This window comes from Diabrotica virgifera, chromosome 3 (assembly GCF_917563875.1).
Source record: "Diabrotica virgifera virgifera chromosome 3, PGI_DIABVI_V3a".
Taxonomy (NCBI): Eukaryota; Metazoa; Arthropoda; class Insecta; order Coleoptera; family Chrysomelidae; genus Diabrotica; species Diabrotica virgifera.
The window spans coordinates 210,152,765-210,172,520 of record NC_065445.1 but is presented as its reverse complement, the minus strand read 5'-3'; the positions used below and the strand labels follow the sequence as shown (position 1 = coordinate 210,172,520).

At 32.4% G+C, this 19,756-nt stretch overlaps 1 protein-coding gene across 1 annotated transcript in view; it reads right to left on the bottom strand.

The window, feature by feature from the left end:
* Positions 1-1,774: 1,774 nt before the first annotated feature.
* LOC126882341 (zinc finger protein 728-like) overlaps positions 1,775-19,756 on the bottom strand; it is a 41,476-nt gene continuing 23,494 nt past the window's right edge. Inside the window, exon 2 of the mRNA XM_050647238.1 lies at positions 1,775-6,338. Within this exon, the coding sequence (XP_050503195.1) occupies positions 4,391-6,208 (1,818 nt within the window). The 5' untranslated portion in view covers positions 6,209-6,338 and the 3' untranslated portion in view covers positions 1,775-4,390. The remainder of the gene's footprint in view (positions 6,339-19,756) is intronic.

The following is a 19,756-nucleotide window of genomic DNA, read 5'->3' as shown; positions in this document are numbered from 1 at the left end:
GTACGGTATTAAATATTATTTTCCTGAGTAATGTCTCGGATTTTTACACACCTTTCAAATCTAATACCAAACTGTAAGATCTTTATTTTAAGCGATTAGATCATATTTGTATCTAAGTAAACGTAATAAAAGTAATAGGAAGAAAATCAATAATTTTACAATTAATTGGTTATAGTAGGGATTGTACCTAACAAACTCTTCTAACAAACGAAGCCCGGAGATTCCTCAGATAATTTTAAGAAAATTTAACTCAATTCACCTAGTCCGAAAATGCTTCCTAAGCCCGGCCGCACATCAAAGAAACATGAAACGTAAATTACGTTTCATGGAAATAAACCACTGCTAAACAAATATACGTCCGGCTATTTATGAGACTCTCCGAAAATAAAAATGTGTCATTAGCATGAATCACACTCGTTTCATTAGTAGGCGGACTTTGAGATTTTTTTAGCAGTGTTTTCTTTTCATGAAACATGTTTTTCGTTTCATGTTTCATGTTTTTCGTTTCATGTTTCTTTGGTGTGCGGCTTGGCTTAGGAAGCTAAAGCTCTTTAAAGATTGCGTATTGTAGTTAGTTTTTTTAAAATTTAGAAAAACGAAAATTGGTACAGCTATTTATCTTTCAGAGATAAATCAATTCCATCAATTGCCAATTTTTAGTACCGGTCATAGGCGTCCGTTTAGGGTAGGGAAACGGATATTTTATCGCATAACTTTTCTGTGTTATAACTTTTAAGCATTTTTGACACTGGATTATTAAACTAAGTGGTATTCTTGTACTAAATTTTACTATTCTTGTACTCTTGCTTTAAGACAGTAGGACACGCCAGGTTCTAGAAAAATCGATTTGAAAAATTTTGCGGTCTTTGAATTTGAAAAAAATAAAAATAAAAAAAACTATTTAGAAAAACGAAAACTGGTACGTTTATTTCTCTTCCAGAGATGAATCGATTTTATCAATTGTGAATTTCTAGTATCGGTCATAGGCGTCCGTCTTGGGTAGATCAACGAAATCTTATAACTTGCTTTAATTTTTAAGCATTTTTGACAGTAGAGTATTAAATTATGAGGTACAGTGGAACCTCGATAACTCGGATTAATCTGGACCGCGACCGATCCGGGTTATCGAAAATCCGAGATAGCCGGAGAATATGGTAAAAATTAATAAAATACGGTATACTTACAGATAAACTCCGTTAGAATTGAAATAACATGAAATATATTTATAAATATGCACAGTATTACCTACTCATTAAAATTACTAAAAAAAAACACCAAACCCAAACGTAAGCAAATGGAAGCGAACAATACAAGACACACAATACTAAAGATCATTGTTTATAAAAGAATTTTTTAAATAGTCTTTCCTAAACAATGCTGACAGTTTGAAATAAAAAGGAATAGATACTACAGACAGGTGGCTGTTGTTTCTGCGGCGTGTGCTATGAGTCATTTTTAATATCGTATAGTTCAAATTACACACATAAGTACACATTATCTCTCAAATATTATATTACATACATTTTTATTGTTGAAAGGTTTGTCTGATAATTAACTATTTTGATTGGAAATAAGCCACAATTAAATTGAAAAATACAAAATATTGAAAATCAAAATGTTTATCTGATGAAAATCGGTCCGGGTTAGCCGGACTTCCGGGTTATCGGGGGCCGACTTATCGGGGTTCCACTGTATTCTAGTACTAAAAGTTACTCTTACTTTAAGTCGATAAATACGCCGTTTTTTTATTCAATTTTTTTTTTAAATTCAAAATACGAAAAATTTTAAAATTAATTTTTCTAGAAAACGGTGGATCCTACCGACTTAAAGCAAGAGTATCTTTTAGTACTAGAATACCTCACAATTTAATAATATAGGTAGTGTCAAAAATGCTTAAAAGTTAAAGACAAAAAAGCTATGCGATAAAATAACCGTTGTCCTACCCAAAACGGACTCCTATGACCGGTACTAGAGATTCGCAATTGATGGAATCTATTTATCTCTGGAAGATAAAAAGGCGGACCAGTTTTTGTGTATCGAAATGGAAGCGTTCTGGAGATATAAAAAAAACTAATTATTACAAGGCGCCATCTTCAAAGAGCACTAGCTCCCTTAGGAAACATTTTTGGATTAGGTGAAGTGTGTTAAATTGTCTTAAAATGATCTTAGGAATCTTAAAATTATATACAAGGTGTTCCATTTAAAAAAACATAAGTTTGTGTCGCCCTGTCAATACGGGTAGCCCTGCATATTAGAAAATATGTTTAAATTATGATCCTAGCTTTGCCCCACGCTTTACCTAAATAACTTTTTTTCTTATCTCTTACGACAAACGAGTAATTAGCCTTTGTCCCACTAATGCCCCACCCTGTATACGAAATAACTATAAAACCATCCTGCCTCTTTGTAAATAGACTTATATTAAGATTCTTGAAACATAATATGCAAAATGGCATGACTCAGAACATCGTGGAATTTCTCACGAATTTTCTTATAGTCGGAAAAATGAAAGAATACCCATGAACGATCACATCAATCACTTATTTTGTATTCGCTGTTATTTTCTATAACAAACGTTTGTTATTTATAGAAAAAGACAGCAAATACAAAATAAGTGATTGATGTGATCTTCATGGGTATTCTTTCATTTTTCCGACTCTACAAATCTAGGACTCCTGCCGTCTTACTAGAACCGTTTAACATTCCTGCCGAGTACCAAAAAAGTATTGATTGCATTTGAGTATTAAATCTTTTTAAAAGCAGGACTCAGAAAATCACGGAATCAGGGTGAAAATTTTCCGCAGAATTTTCCAAGCGACAAGTATACTTAAACATTAGGAGACGTCATGCCAATATTTTTTTTGATCATTTTGAAATAAATATGTTTAGTTTATTTAGTTAGCAGGACCCAGAAAATCATGAAAATTTCATTATTTTCCTTACATGTTTGTATACATATATACTCCGTTAGCCCGTTTGCAACCCTCCTGCCCAAAAAATTTTCTTCATAAAATCGATAGTATCCTGTCATTCTACGGATATGGCAGTACTCAGAAATTCATCGCAAAACCCTATTTTTATTTTTTGGGAAAATCTAGTTTTTACAGGAAAATGTCACAGGAAATTTGTGGCCACAGATTGTAAGTACTTCCTCTACCCTTCCAGTATTGCAAAAGGCAGGACTGAGAAAATCGTGGCTGAACTTCTGTATAATATCTCCCGGTCTATTAGAAAAAAAGCAAAGTGGAAACAGGAGGCAATATCATTAACATAGATATTGAATATAAGGGGTCCCAGATGTGACTCTTGTGGCACTCCTGAAGGTACCTTAATTTCAAACGATTAAAAACCCCGACCACGTACTATTTGTATTCTTTCAGATAGGTAGGATAACAACCATTCTAAACGTTCACCCTGGATACCCAGACCTCTCAACTTATCGATTAAAATCTTGTGATTTACCTGGTCAAACGCCTTTGTAAAGTCTGTGTATACAGCATGAACCTGGAAGCCACCTTCAAGAGATTCCACAAGGAAGTCGGTAAATATCAATAAATTAAGTTCAGTGGAGCGGCTAGAGAGAAATCCAAATTGCTGGTCGATAAAACAGCCTTTTGCTGACAAATAGTCACAAACAAGGCTCTCAAAAACTTTGGGAATACAACTCAGAATGCTAATCGGACTATAACTGTTCACTTGAGACATCTCCAGATTTTAGTATTGGGGTAATAAAGTTAGTTTTCCAGTAGGCTGGGAACATCCATGTCTTTAATGACGGGTTAAAAATGTGAAAATGAGGTCTAGAAAGTAAAAAGCTTATAAGTGTTTAAGAAAAGAAGGTGGAAGACCATCTGGATCTGGCTCCTTGTTGCTATCCAAAATGGAAAGTTTTTCATATATAGACGAAATAGAAATGCCAAATTGAGATATAGTAAATTGTGATAATTTGATGTCATCAGAAACCTACAAAACACAATCTCTATCACTATAAGTTTTTGAAAGGTATTCAGCAAACAAATTAACAACTTCTGTACCACTAGAACCAGTGATATTATTATAGATTACAATTGATGATATATTGACTTTGCTATTTTTATTACTAACAAATTTCCACAAATTTCTAATATTGGTGAGAGATGATTCAGTTAATGCAATGTAATCACGATAACATTGTTGTTTTAAGCGTTTACATTGAGCCCTTAATGCAGAAAACTCATTAAAGAGAATGGAGGATTTAGTTCTTAGATATTCTTTGTGAACTTTCATTTTCTGACTTATTGTAACTTTAAGATCTGGAGAAAATCACACCGGAAATTTCTTTGCTGAACACTTTTTAACAGGAACATAAAGATCAATTATTAAGTGCAAGTACATATTTTTACAAGAAAAATCATTTTTTGTATGGCTTTTCACTAGTGTGAACTTTCAAATGTGTTTTCAAATTACGTGGCTCACTAAACTCCTCCAAACAAATTTCACATTCGTAAAGTTTTTCTCTAGCGTGTATGCGCAAATGATCTTTTAAAAAACGCAAATGAGAAAAGGTCTTAAAAAAAATTTCACACTTGTGAGGTTTTTCTGCTGTGTGAACTTTCATGTGACCAGTTAATTGAACTATTCGACGAAACTGCTTTAAACAAACTGTACACTTGTGAGGTTTTTCTTCAGTATGTACTCTCAAATGTAGTTTCAGTTCTCCTGCTGTAATAAACTGCTTAAAACAAATTTCACACTTGTGAGGTTTTTCTCCAGTGTGTGTTCTCAAATGTCTTTTTAAAGAACCTGCATCACTAAATTGTTTAAAACAAATTTCACACTTGTGAAGTTTTTCTCCAGTATGCACTCTCAAATGTCTTTTTAAAGAACCTGCATCACTAAATTGTTTAAAACAAATTTCACACTTGTGAGGTTTTTCTCTAGTATGCACTTTCAAATGTCTTTTTAAATTAGCCGCTGCACTAAATTGCTTAAAACAAATTTCACACTTGTTAAGTTTTTCTCCAGTATGCACACTAAAATGCCTGTTTAAAGAACTGGCTTGACCAAATTCTTTAAAACAAATTTCACACTTGTGAGGTTTTTCTCCAGTGTGCACTCTCAAATGTAGTTTCAGATCTCTTGCTGTAATAAACTGCTTAAAACAAATTTCACACCTGTGAGGTTTTTCTCCAGTGTGCACTCTCAAATGTCTTTTTAAACTACTTGCATGACTAAATTGCTGAAAACAAATTTCACACTTGTGAGGTTTTTCTCTAGTATGCACTTTCAAATGTCTTTTTAAATTACCCGCTAGACTAAATTGCTTAAAACAAATTTCACACTTGTTAAGTTTTTCTCCAGTATGCACTTTCAAATGTCTTTTTAAACTACACGTTTCACTAAATTGCTTAAAACAAATTTCACACTTGTGAGGTTTTTCTCTAGTATGCACTTTCAAATGTCTTTTTAAATTACCCGCTAGACTAAATTGCTTAAAACAAATTTCACACTTGTTAAGTTTTTCTCCAGTATGCACTTTCAAATGTCTTTTTAAACTACACGTTTCACTAAATTGCTTAAAACAAATTTCACACTTGTGAGGTTTTTCTCCAGTGTGCACTCTCAAATGCCTTTTTAAAGAACCTGCATCACTAAATTGTTTAAAACAAATTTCACACTTGTGAGGTTTTTCTCTAGTATGCACTTTCAAATGTCTTTTTAAATTAGCCGCTGCACTAAATTGCTTTAAACAAATTTCACACTTGTTAAGTTTTTCTCCAGTATGCACTTTCAAATGTCTTTTTAAACTACACGTTTCACTAAATTGCTTAAAACAAATTTCACACTTGTGAGGTTTTTCTCCAGTGTGCACTCTCAAATGTCTTTTTAAACTACTTGCATGACTAAATTGCTGAAAGCAAATTTTACACTTATGAGCTTTTTCTCCAGTATGCACTTTCAAATGTCTTTTTAAACTACACGTTTCACTAAATTGCTTTAAACAAATTTCACACTTGTGAGGTTTTTTTCCAGTGTGTGTTCTCAATAAATGCTCTTTTAAATAGTCTTCTCTACTAAACTGCTTAAAACAAATTTCACACTTATGAGGTTTTTCTATTGTATGCACTCTCAAATGTCTTTTTAAAGAACCTGCTTGACCAAATTGCTTAAAATAAATTTCATACTTGTGAGGTGTTTCTCCAGTGTGCACTCTCAAATGTCGTTTCATATTTGTGTGCACTCACAACTTTCATATTTTTATTTAATGTTTTTCCTTCAGCTTGGGGGTTCATATAGGTAATAAGCTGAATGTTCAGTTAGTGACTCCATATTTTGCATCTTGTTCTCTTGGAGATAATCTAAAAAATCAAACTGACTATAATATAAACATTTGAGTTTATGAGAAAATGAATGTAAAAACAAAGAAATGTAATGATTAAATTAAGGGTTATTAACGTGCGAGACAATGCAGAGAAACACGAAGGACAAAACAGAAACAAACAACAGAAGAACGAGACATAGAAAAATTGAGACAACAATAAATTAAACAGAACTATAAGCTATGAGAGTCATAAACAACAAACACCGACAAATACAGGCAGTCTAGGCATCTAAGAATATTGGGAAGAAATCAAAACAAAAGTAATTGACGCACCAAGAAAGATCACAGGTAGAAAAAAGTAAAAACAGAATTGTTCAATGACGAGTGTAAAGGGACAATACACAAAATGATTCAAGAGCACAATAAATATATATGCTGTATTCGCGGAGCAGACCCCGAACGTATTCAGAGTAAGTTCGGGATTAGTTTCCAAGGCGCAGGCGTCAATGTAAACTTATCCTGGACATGTTCAGGATTTTATTCTCCGCGAACAATTTTCGGATTCGGAATGTAATGACGGCTTGCATACAGCAAGGTTAGACACGGAAGCCTTTTTTTATTTCGAAATCAAAATTAATGTCAACAAAAAAATGCAATTGCAACAAATTTGTATGTCGACAATATAAATATGTAGCAGCCAACGGATTAACCTTTCTCAGAAAACCGTGTGACAGAAGAAAAAAAAGTATTTTTGAAGTGTGTAAAAATGAATTCCTAGCTGAGCGCTTTGGGCGATCTTCAGAGCTATGATTAATAGTTTCAAAATACCACTATGAAGAGAGAGGGATTCATGTATGATTGAAAAAGAGGTTGTATCTTATGCAGTACTGTATTAGTATAAAAAAACTTTGTTCGAAGTTTGCAAAAGCGTATACGCTCTGAGCTTCGCTGGTGTCGCTCCTAGCGGATCACTAATGCAACTTTCACCGGTAATTTTTAAATTTATTATTTAATTGTTATCGCTTAATATTTACAACGCAAAAAAGTAATTAAATTGTAATCGATTTTTTAAAGATTTTGCTAATCATTTTAACGTTCTATTAATGAAATAGTAATTTCTTACTTCGGATACTTTCACAATTATCGTGTAGATGGCGCTTAGATTAATTTATAATTACATATTCCGAAATATTAAAAACACTTAAATTCAGTATTTAAAACGTAAATATATTTAAGGTAAAAATATACACCACAGCTTTGACCACCTAATATTATTTCCTATTAATGTTTTTAATTTCAATGTTTTAAATTAATCACTTTGACATATATGCCAAATTTCCAGTAAAAGCTTACAGACTTGTCACTACTGGCGCTCGCGAATTTTTGAAGTTATACTTCTTTAGGCGCGATTTCATTGAGGGTGAAATTTTAGTAATCTGCGCGCATGCGCACACAGGCAGTATGGAGTTCGTTACTAAATGTTTTAATTTATGTATTTATCAGTCCAGAAAAGGTGTGGAAAGAATATATTAGTGTTTTTAAATACATTTTTCTACAAACGTGTTAAAAATGCAATTTATAGCACTCCATAGGAGCGTTAAAAATGCTACTTTAAAGCACCGGTGCTTTAAAAATTTTAAGGCACTGCAGTTAAAAGTGAATTGTCAAAATGTGAAAAGTCAAAATATTTATATTTCATTTATTAACATTAATAGATATTAATAATACAACTTGCGCAATTTGAAAAAGGTGGTTTAAAAGGTTTTTTAAAATTTAATTTAAACTGTATTGCATTTTTAACACGTTTGTAGAAAAAAACTATTAAAATTTGTTAGAATATACAAAAATAAAAGTAGATGTTATTCTGATTTACGTATTGACAGTATAGGCAGTTTTGATGTAATGTCAAGAAAAATATAAAAATGGAATGTCAGTCAAGTTCAAGTAAAAGTTTTTGTAGGTATTGTCCTGTAATTGAGAATGAATAAATTATAATTGTTGATATATAAGACGTTTGTAGAAAAAATATTGTATGATATAGGTACGTGTTAAAAAGTACATTTTTTAGGCACTCATGTGAATTGCAGAATGAGCGAAGCGAATCTTTCACACGAAACTTTCACATACGTGCCTTAAAATTGTACTTTTAACATTTATATCATAAATAACTATTGTTATAATTTTTGTGTATTTGGACTTGTCTACCTCGGGAATAAGATTATAAGTAATATTTAAAGTATTTTATAATTCACTTGTCTGTTTGTCACTATGTCTGAGAAATCTTGTAGCCCGGATAATCAAAAGGGTATAGCTCAGTGGTAGAGCGTTGGACTGGAGATCAAGAGGATCCCGGTTCGAATCCTGGTGTTTTCTAATCTTTTTTTAATTTTTGGTATTGTTTTAATAAAAATGTTTGCAAAGTAGTAAGTAAAAATTAATTTAATCTTTAAATAAAATACAAATAAACTGTCCGAAAGTATATTTATTTCATTGAAATCATATTTAGAAGTATAACTTCTTACGTGCGTACAAAGTACACACACATTCTTTTTTTTATTATCCCCTTCACCTACGAGATCATAGCGTATAAACTATATACTTATTTATTTCGTTAGATTTCTGTTCAATATTTAGGGTGAAAGAACCCTTTTACACCATTCCCTTTTAGGAGAGAGGTGTTATATCGCCAGATGTAAGACCTTAACTATATAGGACCCTGTCTTAACAAAAATCCTATTTTTATCCAAAATATAACAAAATATTTATATTTTTCCCTATTCTAATAAACTGGTATGTTATAAACAAATTAAATCTTATTTATAAATTAGATATATTTTAGTCCTTTTTTTTTGGTTCACTGATTCACTTCTGGTATGAATATAACCTATTCTTATATGAATTTCCTTTACTTTCCCGATTTTAACCTTCCCAATTTACTTTTCCCTTTACCTATCTCTGTTACTTTATATGGGCCGTTGTATAAGCAATTGAATTTGGTGTTCTCTTCAATTTTAATTAAGACTAAGTCTCCTACTTTGAATTTCTGAGGTGCCGCTACAATTTGGCTATGCCCCTGCCTGTTTATTTTTTGCTTTGCATGGACGTCACAATTCAATGAACACTCGGTATTGGACTCGAAGCAATCCTCGTCAGATTTATGTCGCTCCAACTCATCGTCCTCGAAAAGTAAATGTTTGGGGAGGCCACCCAGACATCCAAAGAAAGTTATCCTCCAATACCAAATTGTTCTATATGGTCCACATAATGTTCAGAAAAAAGTCACACCATTTTGAGCGTCGGGTTTGAGGGGTAGAGAGGAGAGAAATCGGTAAATTCGTAGTTTTTTACGTTTTTCGTCAACATTTCTAAAACTACGCGGTTTAGCATGAACAATCTTCTATACAAAAATGTTCTACATCAAATTTGAAATAAAAAGGTCCTCCTGTGACGTTCCGCCCCTTATAGAATCAATTATTGATGGGAAGATATTATTTAATTATTGAAAATATTATTTAATTATTTTTAGAATTATTTTCTTTCAATGTTTATTAAAATATAACATAACACCATCACAGAATTTTAAATGCTTGTGACGTCACATTTTAAGTGTGGCAACATTGGTTTGCTTGCGTTTGACAGCGTATCGATGGTAGAGGGGAATCGAATTGCCCGGGGAGATCGTCAGCCAGCTAACGAGAAGGGATTGGCTTTCTAGAAGTGTGCCAGTGTGGCAGGTCGGTAGCTTGATATTTTACCCACAATTTCAAGATCCAAGTTATAATTAAAAATTGAATCCATCCAGCATTAGGGAATATAAAGTTAGAATATTAGTGAATACGAAGTTGAAGAATTTTAATGCAGATTTACAATGAGTTCCGGCCTGGATAAATTGAAATTTATTAATTTATTTTCCGCCATATTGAAATTTTCTGGACTAATTTGCTACTTAAGGTTCATTTAGGTTATTTTCATGGTTTTCATGGTTTAGTTTCATGGATCAAACTCATCTAGAGAAAGATTGTATATTCCTTGCTGATTTTTGCTTTTAGTGGGACAATAGAGCTCATTTAAATGGAATTTTTTTTATACTCCTTTCAAGTCTTCAGATCTCCTATCTTTTGAAAGATGATCAAATAAGTATCTATTGCATAGTCATACTATTTCAGCCTAATATAATATGTCTGTATACCTGTGTATATATTATTATAAAATATTCTTTCACAGTAATTATATCTTGTAGTCAAATTGAAAATCACATGTGTTATTTGACCAAGGTCATCTGATAACAACTTAATAAAGAGTCGAGCTGTCTAGTCATTCAAGTTTTTGGACTTAATGACCTATTTCTTCTTATTCCCATAGGAATAAAAACACCTCCTCGTTTTCGTGCTTCTTTTTTTGACATTGGTGGATTGGTAGTAATACCATATGTGTTTTTTTAGCCACCACTATGAAATTATAAAAAAAAAGAAAATCTAAGACCACCAAGGTAGACCACTTCTAGAGAGACGGTCACTAGGCGACCAGCCTGGAATATCTCCATATCTATCTTTTTCGCCTGTACCTTCAACTGGTTTTTTTTCCACCTGTTTTCTTGTACCTCCAGTAGGACAGTTGCAAGAGGGAGTTAGCACCCCTTTGTGCTCATTGCATCCCGGTCAATTTGGGGAATACACAGCAAGGAACGCACCGCAAGGAACACATTGCAAGATTGTGTAAAAGGGGTTTGTGTTGATGAACATTCGGTTTGCTTTAAGTAAAGATTTAGACTGTTTTTTTTTTTATTTTCAGGATACTTAGTTTATTCATATAGGTACTTTATAAATTTATTGCACATAACTTTTCCCTTTTCAAGATTTTTATAGTATTACAGAACAGTATAATGGTTGATAGCGTTCCCCAAAGCTGCGTAACCTCCATGGTGAGAATCTCTGAGCTCAGATACTTTCCCATACAATAGTTGTTGGTACTCTTATATTTTTTTTATTATTCTTTGGCTTGTTTCCCTTTTATATAACTATTTAAACTCATTTAATTATTTTAGTATATTTTAAATTAAATTTTTCAAATTAACTTCAAATATCATTAAAAATTTCAATTATTCAAATTATTTAACTTTAACTATTAATTTTTATATTCCCCATACTTCTATACCCATCCCCTCAGGAAGGTACTAGTTTTACTTGCCAGTATTATTAAGAACCACGAGTCGGTAAAAGGATCTTTGGTATCCAGAACTCCGTTGGTTCACTTCCGGACTTGGTACCCGTCAACTCATTGAGTTGTACATACATATTATTTTTGTATTAAATATTTTGTTCATATTATCAGGTAGTATTGAATTAAAGTGTACGTATGATAATAGTACCATTGTTATTAGGTGAAAGTTGTTATTACTAACCAGGTGGAAGTTGTACTTTCTGTATTAGAGGGACCCTTATTCAGATTTTCTAACCTTATTAAGATTATTATTAGATTATATTTGTAAGGTAATTCTGTAAATGACTTTCACTAGTATCATTTTTTTGTCATGTTAGAGTTACATACTAGTTACTTGTCTTAACTCGGAGATTGTGAAAATCTAGTAGTTACATTCAATAAATATACATTTATTGTGATTTTTTTTCTTATTACTCCTTTATCTTTAATAACATATTTTATAACTTAATAATCTTTAATAACATTTAACATACTTGTACTACAAATTTAATATACTCTATAGCAGCGTAGAATACCTGGAAGAGTGTTAACCTAGTTAGCCTTCTTCTGGCGCCCAAAAATTTATTCTATTTTCATTATATTATTATATTTACTCTATCTATCTTCTGAACATGATCTTAATATCTTCTTTTCTAGGTCATATTCTTCTCATCTATCTTCTTTTCATTGTTTTTTAATTTTAATTTATTGTCTGGCCAAAAATAGGCGTGCAAATTGGCCGAATCCTTCCTTGAGTGTCAAGTGGCCATTCTCTTGCATATTTAGCTAGCCATTCAAGTTACATCTATCTATTCATAATTTTCCATCTCCAGTCCTATATCAATTCTATACTCTTTGTCTTGGCATCTTTCCATACAAGTACTACTGCAAAGTAGTATTTTAGTTACTTCAGCTTCTTCAACGTAGAAGCCACACATTTTTGTTCCTTTGGCTACATTAAGTAGATCTTCTTTTTCCTACGTCTGTTGGAGTTTATCACTCTCTGTGCATTCACTCCAACAGAAAATCTTCTTCTTTCTTGTTACATTGGCGCCCAACGTGGGCAGATGATCAAATGAGTATCCATTGCATAGTTATACTATTTCAGCCTAATATAATATGTCTGTATACCTGTGTATATATTATAATAAAATATTATTTCACAGTAATTATATCTTGTAGTCAAATTGAAAATCACATGTGTTATTTGACCAAGGTCATATAGTTGCTATTAAAAATTTTCCCATACCTAAGACCACCACCCAAGTCCGTAGGATATTGGGAATGTGTGGCTATTATCGTCGGTTTGTACCGTCATACTCTACCTTGTTGTCACCTCTTACTGATCTTTTGAAGAACAGGAAAAAGGGACAGACCATTACTTGGACTCCTGAGGCCGATGACGCTTTTAGGCGCGTTAAAGATGCTTTAACGAGCGCTCCGGTCATGATGTCACCTAATTTTGATGAGCACTTTTATCTGATGATAGATTGCTCTAATACTGCTTCTGGTGGTGTATTATTTCAGTTGAAAGATGGCTCTGAACACCCAATAGCTTACACTAGTAAGAAGTTGAACAAGGCCCAGAAAAACTATTCAACCACAGAGAAAGAACTCTTAGCTATCATCCATGGGTTAGAAGCGTTTCGTTATTATTTGGAAGGTCGTAATTTCACTATAATTACGGACCATAGTTCCTTGGTATGGCTTCATAGTATGAAAAACCCTTCTCAGAGACTTTCTCGATGGATATGTAAACTGGCTGCCTATTCATATAAGATTGTCCATAGAAAGGCAAACGGGGCCGTGGTTGCAGATGCTCTTTCACGTGTCCACGATATTAATGTCCTAGATCTGTCTTCTTTAACTCCTGATGCGTGGTATCAGAATATGATTGATAGGGTTACTCAAGACCCACAAAAATATCCTGATTTTAAGGTAGAGAATAATGTTCTGTACAAACACACCTTTAGTCCGATAGAGTCCTTATCCAACATGTCGGAGTGGAAAATAGTTGTGCCTACGCCAAATAGGGAAAATATTCTGCATATGTTTCATGATGAAGTTACAGCTGGTCATTTTGGGTTTTATAAGATATATCACCGCATTGCCGAATTATATTATTGGCCTGGCATGCGGAAGTCTATTAAAAGGTACATTTCTAAATGCATGGTTTGTGCTACTTGTAAACCAAGTAACCTACCACAAGCTGGACTTATGGGTTCCTTCAGGAACATCAATTTTCCTTGGCAGATGATCTCAATGGATCTCATTGGACCGTACCCTCGGAGCTACAAGGGTAATACCTATTGCCTGGTAGTTGTGGATTATTTCACTAAATTTCCTTTAGTTTGTCCTCTTCGTCAGGCCACAACTCCAGTAATTTTGAAATATTTGGAGGAACAAGTCTTTTTGGTGTATGGTGTTTCCCAAATTGTGTCATGTGACAATGGTCCTCAGTTTGTATCAAAGGCCTTTAAAGATCTTTTAGCTAAATATAAGGTTCAGAAGACCTTTTATAATGCTGCCTACCATCCACAAGCAAACCATACTGAGAGAGTAAATCGCAGTATTGTCACAGCTCTAAGGTCCTATACATACCCAGATCACAGAGCTTGGGATCAATATATTCATTCCATAGCTCAAGCCATAAGGACTTCTGTCCATGAAGTTACCCAGTGCTCTCCAGCATATCTGAATTTTGGTAGGAATGTTGCTTTATCAGGTGATTATTTTGGTGTAATTTCAGACAATTCCGAAAATCTTCCTCAAATATCTGAGAAACTTCATCGCTTAGATGATCTCCAGACGTTACCTCATATTTTCGCAGACATTAGGAAGAAGTTAAAAACTTCTTACCTAAGGAACCAGCAGCACTATAATTTGAGGAAACGAGATCTGCGATTCTTTGTTGGTGATCGAGTATTAAAGCGCAATTTTGTCGAATCCAGTAAGGGTGATGCCATTTCTGCAAAGTTTTGCCAAAAGTATGTCCCATGTACTGTCTTAAGGGTAATATCTCCTTTGATTTATGAATTAAAGGACAATTTGACTAATAAGCGAATTGATCAATTTCATGTAAAGGATTTACTGCCTGACAATACCATGGACGATGTTGATTCTTCAACTTCATCGGAAGAAGATTAGCTTAACAGGGTTGTTTAAGCTAATATCTTCCTGTGTTTGCCTTTAGCTCGTTTTATTATGGTATAGTATTTTAGTCTAAATTTTTAATCACCAGAGAGTGCAGGACCATAGCACAATTTTTAACCTTCGGCATGGTTTGATGACTTCTCACTTATTAGTTACTTATTACGTACCGAATTCTTGTGTAATACCGCTTGTATGAGGTTATCATTTTTTTTTTGTATTATGAATTGCATTTTAATCATCATGGACAAATATTCTCAAGTACTAATCCAGCCAGTAGTATTACCAAGTTGATAATCCCCACTTGTACTTTTAGTTTGTGTACTCAACCTCTTATAATAAAAGGGCTGTTGATTATTATATATTTAGATATTTGGATATGTGGGCTCATACAAGTATTCTTGCTGAATATAAATGGAACTATGTTACACTACCATATCTTAGATTATGTGTTATATTTTGGATATTTGATTACCTACTTATTATTTTTTTTTATATTATTTTTATATCATGTTATTGGATTTGCCATATTGGAAAGATGTGGTTTTTAATTTGTTATTGGGTTACGCTATTGACATTTGTCACGGACATGTTAGATACTTTACAATAATTCAGATCCTTATTTTCTCCACAGTATAATTCTGGAATGAGTTTGGAATTTTGGTTTATAGATGAATTCTTGAGTTTTTCATATTTCTTCTTATGAACTAGTCTGTTAATGCTCAAAGTTGGTGAATACGTGGGTTCGAAATTCAGCAACTGATCACTGCTATCCGATTTCGTAATCCATGTCTTTCATGGTTGAGTATGCGGATGTTTATGCATGATAATATTTCCGGTCGGGAAATGGTGCGCAACATTTCCTAACCATTCTTGTGTAATCAGTCCAAATATTCCAGGCACATTTCACACGATAATAGGGAAGTTTAGTTTGCTTATTTTATGTCTCTTAGTTCATAGTATATTGATGCTTTGACTATCCATATACGTAGAGTCGTAATGTTAGTGATTAACCCGTCGGGACAAATTATTGATTTTCTTTTTAGTAGATTCCCTCTTCTTTCCTTAGGCATTAGTTGTTGCTTAGATTCAGGAATATCTCCTGGATAATCCTATGATGTTCACCTGAATCTACAGTCTTATGAAAAATTGGGAGCTCGTTCCCCCTTTATTTAAGTTCACCCTTTATTTTTATTATTTAGTTTAGATAGGCTCATATTACCGGATGAGGGTAGATGTAGAGCTAATTTAGTTATTTATTTAGTATTAGTGAGAATTGGTCCATAAATCTTCCTGATCGTTCTTCTTTGGATATGCTCTTATAAATCTGGTGTCCATTGATAGTCCGATTTTGGATTGAGTGTCCGATTCCACATTTAGTTTGATTAATGTGTTTGGATTCCTTTGGTATGTTTACTATTTGTATTATTCGGTATTGGTGAGAATTGTTCCATAAATCTTCCTGATTGTTCTTCTCTGGATATGCCATTACGAATCTGGTGTCCATTGTTAGTCCAATTTTGGATTGAGTGTTCGATTCTTCACTAATTTTAGTTATTGATTTATTTGGTGACTTTAGTATATTTACTTGCGTTATGGTATGAATTGGCTCACACCTTTGCCTGGTTGTTCGTCCTTGGATATACCCCTTATAAATCTGATGTCCATGGATAGTTCAACTTTGGATTTGCTGCCAATTCGACACTTATTTGTCATTATAAATTAAGTCTCATCTTTAGGTTGTTTGGCTTTTAAGAAAAAAAAACCAGTCACTTTTACTAGGACTTACTATCACTCTCTGTACATTCACTCACACAGAAAATCTTCTTCTTTCTTGTTACAATCCGTCTAAAATGAACGGTCCAAAGTTACGGAGGTAGTATAGTATAATTGGTCAAAAAAAAGCCTAACCCAGACATCCAAAGTAAAAGTTTTCCTCCAACACCAAATTATTATATATCTATGGTCCACATATTGTTCAATAAAAAGTTACACCATTTTGGTGTTACACCACAATGGTGTTTAACAATTTTAAGGATAGCATGCAGAATAGGACTGACGGCGATAGATACTCTTTGGGCATCGTTCACTTTAATATAAGAAGTATACAAAAAAAATTTCAGGAACTTCTAGTGTACATTGAAATGTTCAAAAACATGTTCGATGTTATAATTTTGTCAGAAACTAGAGAAATAACTGATCTTAGTAACTATATAATACCAGGTTTTACTATTCATTATAATGAATCATTAGCTAATAAATGTGATGGTGTTGTTGTTTATATTAGGAATAATTTAGGTGCCTCGGTAAATATATTACCCATCAATGAAAGTAAATTTTTAAGGGTAACGTTTTCTAGTAAAAAATTATCTAATACAATTTGCAAAATAGGTATAACGGCTTTTTATAGGCTTCCATCAACAGATATTAAACAATTTTTAGGGGATTTGGGTGAATATTTTGGAACAATACAAAAACAAAATATTGAAATATTTGCAGGTGATATTAATATTGATTTAAAAAAAAGATGAAGTTTATACAAACAGTTATTTGAATATATTAAATTCTAATGGTTTTGTTTCCTATATAAACAAGCCAACGAGAGTAACAATAAATACAAAATCAATCATTGATCATATATTTATAAAAACACAAGCTAATCTAAAACAGCAAATTAGTATTGATCCGTTCGTTTTTCACACTGACATGACTGATCACTTCACTCCAGCCGTTTTGGTAAATAATGAACCTAAAAAAAACCCTACACCTGAATCTCCAGTCATAATTATAAAACCTTAATATCGGAAAACTACAACAGCTTCTAAAAAATGAACATTGGAATGATATTTATATAAACAAAATAGATTCTCAAGTGGCATATGATACATTTATAAATAACTTAAATAATTACATACAAACCTCTACTGAGGTAAAAAGTATGAATAAAAAAATATCAAAAATAAAACCCTGGATAACGGTGGGGCTAATATCGTCAATCAAACGACGAGATTTTCTTAAAAAGAAATTATTAAAACAATTTTCACCAGCACTTAATGCTGAATATAAAAATTATAAAAACAAACTTAATAGTCTACTAAAAAAAACCAAGAACGACTTTTATCAAAATAAAATTCATGAAGCTGGTGGAAACACAAAAAAATGTGGAATATCTTAAATGATATCTCTGGTCGGAATCAAAAATCTAAAAGTATTGAACACACATCAATTGTTAATGACAATATAACTGTAAGTAATAACAAAGAAAAAGCAGATATGTCTAATAATTTCTTTTCTAATATTGGTGCTGATATGGCAAATAGAATACCGGTGACAAGTATACCTGATAATTTTATTGCTAATGATAAGGTTGAATCTAGCTTATTCTTAAAACCAGTAACTAAAAATGAAGTAACAATACTAATATCAAAGTTAAAAAATAATTATTGTGCTCCTGGACCAGATAAATTGTATGCTAAAACAATAAAAAATATCCATGATCTAATCTCACAGCCTTTAACTCATATTAAAAATTTGTGTTTTCAAAGTGGTAAAATACCACTACAATGGAAAGAATCTACAGTCACCCCCATTTTTAAATCCGAAAAGTCGAGTAAACTGAACAACTATAGGCCCATTTCTTTAATAAATAATTTTGCTAAAATATTTGAAATGGCCCTAAAAGAAAGGTTGCTTGAATTTTTTCATATAAATAAGATTATTTCAGATAAGCAATTTGGTTTTGTAAAAAAATCAAGTACAGAAAGGGCTGTAGTTGACCTACTGGAGAAAGTGATAGGAGCTGTGGATGAATCATTGAAATGCTTAGTGGTTTTCCTTGATTTAGCTAAGGCGTTTGACACGGTCTCTCATAAAATTCTCTTAGATAAACTAAGTAATTATGGGGTTAGGGGAATTGCACTAAATCTAATAGCAGATTATTTGTCGGAAAGAGCTCAACGAGTAAAAATTGGCCCAGAATTGAGTTCTGAATCTATAATAAAATTCGGAGTACCACAAGGAACAGTATTAGGACCACTTTTATTTAATATTTATCTGAACAATATCACAAGAATTAATAGTTTCAACGTCCACATTGTTTGTTATGCCGATGACACGGCAATATTATTTATGGAAAAAACATGGGAGGAGGTTAAAACCAGCTCTGAAATGAACCTAAAACAGCTAAACTTATGGCTAAAATTTAACAAACTGACATTAAATATTAATAAAACAAAATATATCGCCTTTAGCCCAACAATTGTTGACCAACCTACAAATTTTCATATAAAATTGCATAACGCAAAATGTCAAGGACAAAATTGTGACTGTTCTTCAATAGAAAAAGTTTTCTCTATAAAGTATTTAGGTGTCTTCATAGATCAACATTTACGTTGGTCAGACCATATCACTCATGTCAGTAAACGAATAAGGGCTCTAATGCATAAATTTTATATCGTAAAACTCTTAACATTTTAGAAACAGTTCAAAATACTCTACTAAAAATAATTTTTAAAAAAAGAAAACTGCATCCAACAAAAAAATTATATGATGAATCCGAGATATTTAGTGTTAAATCCCTCTACATCTACAACTGTGTTTTAAATGTTTATATAAACTCTAACAAATTCAAATTTCAAAACAACCGATTAACTCGATCAGTAACAAATATGGATATTAGTATTCAGCAGTTCAAAAAATCAAAGATCAATCAAAAATCAAATAAAAAAAAAACACCAAGATCCCTAATGTTCTTTGGACCTAAATTTTATAACATAATTCCTATACATATCAAACAAGAACCTAAATTATTTAAATTTAAAAAATACATAAAAACCTATCTAAAAACCCACTTACAATTATTTTTGGACGCAATGTCTTAATGTATGAACGACAGCATAATCAGAGTAAAATTTGGGTGTATATTGGTATTATAATTAACAAAGTATTCAGCAGCTAGAGAGGTTTACCGTCCGTCTTGTTCTGTTGCATTGTCTCTTCGATAGTTAGGTATGTTACTGCTTAGTTCCAACCTTAATACTACTTTTATGTACAATTGATACAGTTTCGATTGACATAGTACAGTGCAAAACAGGCAACTCTTGCCTA